This window comes from Nicotiana attenuata, unplaced genomic scaffold, assembly GCF_001879085.1.
Source record: "Nicotiana attenuata strain UT unplaced genomic scaffold, NIATTr2, whole genome shotgun sequence".
Classification (NCBI taxonomy): Eukaryota; Viridiplantae; Streptophyta; class Magnoliopsida; order Solanales; family Solanaceae; genus Nicotiana; species Nicotiana attenuata.
The window spans coordinates 79581-86576 of record NW_017671795.1 but is presented as its reverse complement, the minus strand read 5'-3'; the positions used below and the strand labels follow the sequence as shown (position 1 = coordinate 86576).

The following is a 6996-nucleotide window of genomic DNA, read 5'->3' as shown; positions in this document are numbered from 1 at the left end:
TTGTTTGAATGGACTATCTATTTGAACCTTTTAACCTCTCATAAGCACTTGAATTGTGATGATTTATGTAAAAGTTAAAGTGTGGGGTGGTTGGTTTCGCTTTTGAGTAGAATTAATGAAATCAGGAGAAAGGTGCACTGTTTTGAACAAGTAAGAGCCACTTGAATTGAAAAAAAAAATATAGTTGTATTGCTGTGAAAAAAAGAAAAAGTATTTCTTTAATAAGTGGTGACTCTTGCTGTAATTGTGCTTAAAGAAGTATGGGGTAATATACATTGATGTGAAGGTGGAGTTTGGTTTGACATAAGTATGGGGTTTGAATGTTAAAGTATATGTATTAAAGTGCTTAGGGAGGTGTAGTCACTCTTATATCTAAATATATCCTACCCGTTCCGTAGCCTACATTACAACCAAATAAGTCCTAATTGATCCTAGATGAATGAGCTCGATTAGTGGAGTAGTACACTATGGGCAAGCTTATGGTGCATCTTTTGTGGCATATGAATGTTATTTCTGAGAGTGAGTGAATTCTTTCTATCTTGAGTTCCTAAGTGTTCTTAAATTTTATTGTGTGGAACTACTCTCTTTTGTTGTGTGAGGGCACTTGATTCATGAAGGAAAGGTAATGTCAGTGACCTCTATGTTAGAGTAAGTAGGTGAGTTGTGAATAATGCATGGTACTTGTGAGTCAAATCTTGAGGTGAAGATGTTACGCTTTTGTGCTTAGTCTATTTTAAATACTCTTGGTGTGATGAGTTAGGAGAATTGTTTAAAAAGGTCGTGTCTATGAAAAAGTGTAGTTTGATCGCTCGAAGACGAGCAATGATTTAAGTGTGGGGTGTTGATGATAGGCTATAATTGCGTATTTTAGTCGCTTGTTACACTCTAATTTACTGCACTTTAATTGAGTTTGAGCTTTAATCGCTAGTGTTTTGCACTAAATATGTGTTTTATGCCTTGTAGGAGTGATTCCGAGCTATGTGGATATTATGGAATGAATTCAAGTGATTTGGAGCTTTGAAGTCTGAGTAAAAGCCCAAGGAATTAAGTCGGGATTGTGTTTGGAGGTCGTGTACCAAGTCCGGATGTTAAAAGAGGACGAAATAGGTTCACTCTGAGAAAATTACACTGCCGCGCCGCATGGTGCGCCGCAAGGCACGGCGCAGCAGTGTAAAATGCTGCCTGATGCGAAAAGTTGAGGCTGCTGATAATCTCCACTAGCGCGCCGCAGGGTGCGGCACATGGTGCGGCGCGGCTGTTCAATTTTTACAGAGCTAAGTCCTAGTTCGCGCAGGAATGAGTTTTTTTCATCTGGGCCCGACCCTACTTGGTATAAATACATGTAAAAACACTATTTTGAGAGGTTGGACACACTTTTGACATAATTTTAGACCGAGGAGACACTACTTTAGGGTTAGACAACACCCCTGGAGGCAAGAACACGCTAGGAGCAAGGCGGAGAATTCTTCAACGAGTTTTTCCTTCCTCTTCCTATTTTTCATTATTGGTTATGATTTTTAGTATTGTAGTTTTACATACTATTATGAATAACTAATTTGTTATCTAGGGTTTTGATAGAACCTTTTGTAGGATAAATTCTTGTTATTTTTATATAATTGAGCCGTAGTATTTTTTCTATTTGTTCAACTACGTTTATATTGTGGTTGGTTGAATAGCTCTCAATTAGCTGTGCCTATTTAGTATGTATTGCTTGGGAGAGAGTGCATATTTAGGTAGTTGTTGAACAACATCACTCCCAAAGTATAAGAGGGATCTATAACTGCGGGTTTAAAGGCGGGATTAGGGATAACGAAGCCTTGGGTGCAATCTAAAGTAAGCTGTAATAAACAAAGCCAGCTAGCGTAACTCGGGAGAGTGCGTCTAGTAAATTGTGGTAATTACTCGGGAGAGAGTTACGACAATCAGAGCGCTCATGACCGGTAGAGAATACTTAGGCGAATTTATAGAAAACGTAGCAGGAAGGATTCCGACAATTGGGGAAATCATAACTCTAGACCTCCTTAATCTTTTCTCCAACTTGTAGTATCTTTAGTGTTAATTTATTATTTTAATTTGTTAGTTAGTTAGTTAAACATAAGAATCTTAATATCTATAAGTTAGGAATTGTTCAAGCTTGTGTTCTTGGTGATATTGAACAACTATAGCTAAGCCTTAGTTCTCTGTGGGATTCGACTCCGGACTTGTAAACCGGATTATATTTGCAGCGACCGCTTATCCTTTTTAGGACTAGAGTTGGGCGTGATCAGGTACACACAGGCCTATTTGATGGATATTGGTTAGGTCCTTTAGGATGCTACAATTCCAAATTAAACACCATCAGGCGTTATTAATTAAAGAAACTAAGAGAAACACCGTCGAAAGAAGACAACAGAAAGGTAATAAGTACTGCTGTCTGGAAGCTAGCTAGCTAGGAATAATATTTCAGTTCCAAGTATGATAAGCAAGTTGCATCATTATCACTTTATATTGTAAAAATAGCACGGGTTAGCCAGTTTTCGGAATGGTCATTCAAAAATAGTCAGCGTTTACAAAGCCGTTAAAAAATAGCCACTATTTTGCTGCAACAGAGACCGGTCCAGCATAAATATACTGGAGATCGGTGCACCTGTGTATGAACTTCCAGCATATTATGCTGGAACTCCAACACCCGAAAAATTCCAGCATAATATACTGAAAATTGAAGCACCTGTGTATGAACTTCCAACATATTATATTGGACCGGTATATTATACTGGAGCTCCCGTATATTATGCTGGAGTTCCAGTATACTTATGCTGGAACTCCATTACAATATACTGGAGTTCCAGTATACTTATGCTGGAACTCCAGTATATTATGCTGGAGTATTTTCCGGATTTTGAACAGTGTTTTCGTTCAGATTTATCTTTACATGAAAAGTGGCTAAATTTCGATTACTTTTGAAACTGTGGCTATTTTTGAATGATCACTTGTAAATCTGGCTATTTTTGAATTTCTCCCCTTTATATCCCCCTTTGTTTACCCTACATCTGGGCCGTTTAAGGTTATACTATAGTTTATTTAGCTCAGCCACTTCCATTGGGGTGAAATTCAAAAATAGCTAGATTTATAAGTGGTAGTTGAAAAATAGCCACAATTTTAAAAGTAATCAAAATTTAACCACTTTTCACGTAAAGATAAATATGAACGAAACCACTGTTCAAAATCCGAAAAATATTCCAGCATAATTTACTGGAGTTCCAGCATAATATACTGGTCCAGCATAATAAGCTGGAAGTTCATACACAGATGCTCCAATCTCCAGTATATTATGCTAGAACTTTCCGTGTTGGAGTTCCAGCATAATATGTTGGAAGTTCATACACATGTGCGCCAATCTCCAGTATATTATGCTGGAGCTTTTCATGTTGCAGTAAAATATTAGCTATTTTTCAATGACTTTGCAAACGCTGACTATTTTTCAATTACCTATCCAAAAACTGGCTAGCCCGTGCTATTTTCACCTTCCATTCCATTGATATACCTAATTGCACGTCAAGTTGGTGTTTATACTTATCAATGCATCCTTGTTTTACATGGATATGCTTCATCTTAATTTAAGAGTTTAATATATAAGAGACCTTGCTGGTAAGAGTTTTTAGTATCTACGCCTTTCCATGTCAAGCCAAGATACTTAATTCTGCAGTAAGTATAATATATACATTAATGCAAAAGATTGATCACTAAAACTAATAGCAAAACAACAAACAAATAATTGAGAGAAGGGGTATATGCTTTAGCCTTCGGACCCTCAAAAGTTTTTTTTTTCTTTTTATAAAAATAATAATTGTAATGTATAAGTCATTATATCTTGTGCCCACCTTGACTATTTTATCAAACATTCACTATTTCTTATAGGTATCAGAATAATTCTATCCAATAAAACTGAAACAAATAAGAATAAGTCACTCGACATTACTTTTTTTACATTAGAATTTGAACATTGATCTCTCATCATTTAATTATTTAATTGACCGTTATATCACACCCTTAGGTATTGCCCTTGCCCTGAATAGTTTAAAGCGCCCTTATTTATAGTCCAGATTGACAATACTACTCACTATAGAAGTATACTTTCTTCTCATTGTCATCTATACTATTTTGTAACTTCGCCATAATGGCTGGTACAGAAACCATGAAAACCACCAACACCAACACCAACACCACCAAATCATCACCACAACTAAACAAATCAATTTCAAGAAAATTTGTGGGTGTAAGACAAAGACCATCGGGAAGATGGGTTGCTGAGATCAAGGACTCATCTCAACGTGTAAGATTATGGCTAGGAACATATGATACTCCTGAAGAAGCTGCTCGTGCCTACGATGAAGCTGCTCGAGCCTTACGTGGGGAAAATGCACGAACAAATTTTGCTTCTACTCTCTCAAATCCCAACTCAGATCATGATCAATCAATAAATATGTTGCAATCAAATGATAGCAAACATGGTCTCAGTTTTTCTTCGCTAAAAGCTAAACTAAGCAAGAATTTACACAACATCATGGCTCGGAACTCAGAAAATAAGTTGTCATCATCCAAGAATAGAGTAAGTGACCATTTCACATTTGCTAGAATTTTCCACTTCAAGAACAATTATCACCAATACCAAAGTCAGCATATGGACATGAAAAAAATAGAGAAAGTTGTGCAGCCAAGTATTAGAGTACTTCCACAGGTAACTGATAATAACAATAATAATGATCTATCATCTTGGGAAAATTCAAGTGTGTCGGATTGTAGCAGTGAATGGACTGCTTTTAGACAACTTGGGCTGGACTCAGATAATGGATCATCAGATGCAAGTGAATATTTTCTTGGATCAGATCCAATGGCAGGGTGGGTTAGTAGTCCAGATATTATGAGCAGTAGCAGTGAAGGATCAAGAAGCAAGAGGTTTAAGGTTTCTTCTTCTGTAATGGTTCCTCCTACTTTTAGTGAATCTCCCTTACATGGTGATAATTACTAGGTTTGATTTTCTTTTGTTTTTGGTCTTTTGCTTTTGATGTATTTTTAGACTAATCAAGGGTTGGATCTTTAAGAGATCACCTGTAGTGAGTGCAACAGGCTTTCTTTCCTAAGAGTGAGAAGCCAAAAAAATAGTTTTACTGTTTTCTAGTGACTGTAAGTTTTAATTTGAAAGCTTGTACAGTGAAGAAGTTAGAAAAAAAAAAGGAACCCCACAAATAAGACCATCAAAGAAAATTCTTGGGTTACACGTATTTTCGCAAATTGTTAAGTGTACTTTTGAAATGAAAAAATTAAATAAACTTCTTCACTTTCCAAAAAAAAGTTACTATTTTCAACTTCTTTCTCGCTACAGAAAATCAACTTCTCCTAATATTTAGAAGTACTTATATTTTTTAAGATCCTTGCATTAAACAAAAACCTTACATTTTAAAGGCGGATCAATAATAACATGCAGTTAATTTACATATGTTACCCCTTATTACCCCTAGTTATAGTAACCTCTTTCATATGAATTTTTCATTAAGTGTACTGTTTTCTTTCATTTGCATGTGGCGTCTTACTTTGCAGTATAGCAACTGCGGATTTTAATAATTTTTCATTTCTAAAAAGATCCAGCGTCTGTTTAATTTAAAATCAGTTGTATCTCCTTTCGGCCAGGGCCCGCTCTAATATAGTATAGGGTAAGGCAATTGTCTTAGGCCCCCAATTTTGGGAGGCCCCATTTTTTTTAGGAATAAGGAGTACGTTATTTTATAGGTTTTTCTTTTTAAAAAAAATATATGTATATAATACTTTTGTACTTTTCATATAAAAAGAACGGAAAAGGTCCAAAAATATCCTTAAACTATGGTATATAGCTCACTTTTGTCCTCCGTTAGTAAACTGGGCCAAAAATATCCTCTCCGTTAGCATAATGGACCACTAATGTCCTTCAACCTAACAGCCCTCTACACAAGTCATTTTAATCCTACATAGCATCCACGTAGCTGTGACATGGCAGACACATAAGCGGGCAGCCTTCTAAACCCGCTCCGAAACCCATTGCCAAACAAAGATCTGGCCGTAACCCCACATCCAAACCCCATTTCATAACAAAAACCCAATTTCCCTTCAAAATTTCTGCTCCAACTTCAGCAGCAATACTTAGTTACAGTGAATGAGTAAGTCATCCATATATTAAAGCTAGTTGAAAAATGTACAATTGAAAAAATAGAAGACTGAAATTGGTACAAGCGTACTTCTGTATTCTCTTAATGCGATTGTATAGGGTCAAATTTGACCCTCAGTATCTCTACGCCAGTGGGTACGCCCAATTAGTGTACGCCGACCAACGTAGCGGGTACCACTCGGCCGTGAGGACCAAGGCGACGTCGTTTAGAACTCAGTGTCTATACTAGGGAGACGTTACCTATCTCTGTAACTTTTTGATTCTTTCGAGGAAGGTCTCCTATTATATAAAGGAGACCTCCACATTGTAAAAAGGGGCATCTGATCTAATACAACTCTCTCATTTTCTGTCTTTCTCTCTCTATATCACTACTTCTGACGAAAATACCTTATCAACATACATTGTCACTTTGCAATATTAGATCTACAACAATATTATCATCTTTGCATCTCTAGGCTTATTATATTTGATTACGATTTACCCCTTCTCTATTTTTTGATTGTTTTATCGCTTACAAAGTACATCGTTAACTTTTGAGCCAAACAGCGATGTCATAAGATTCATAATTTGTTGGTCAAGTTATATTGACAGCTCGAAGAGGAGGGTTGTAGCATGAGACACATAAAAAGGGGAGCATTTTTATGTTGTGTGTACGTGTGCAGAAGCCAAAATTTTGCTCAGATGAGTGTAAAATTGTATAACCAAGAAAAATTCTTCATGTGCAAAATCAATAGATGGACACGGATCGAGCACTACACTAATATTCACATAAGTGGAAATCAGGAATAATATAGTGCAACAGAAGGAAGGACTTCATT

The 6996-nt window shown here is 36.4% G+C and overlaps 1 protein-coding gene across 1 annotated transcript; it reads left to right on the top strand.

Moving 5' to 3' along the window:
- Positions 1-4118: 4118 nt before the first annotated feature.
- On the top strand, positions 4119-5226 carry LOC109210251 (ethylene-responsive transcription factor ERF010-like). Its single transcript, XM_019373635.1, has one exon. It carries the CDS (start codon positions 4157-4159, stop codon positions 5006-5008), a length of 852 nt encoding a protein of 283 aa, XP_019229180.1. The 5' UTR covers positions 4119-4156; the 3' UTR covers positions 5009-5226.
- The last annotated feature ends 1770 nt before the right edge of the window (positions 5227-6996 follow it).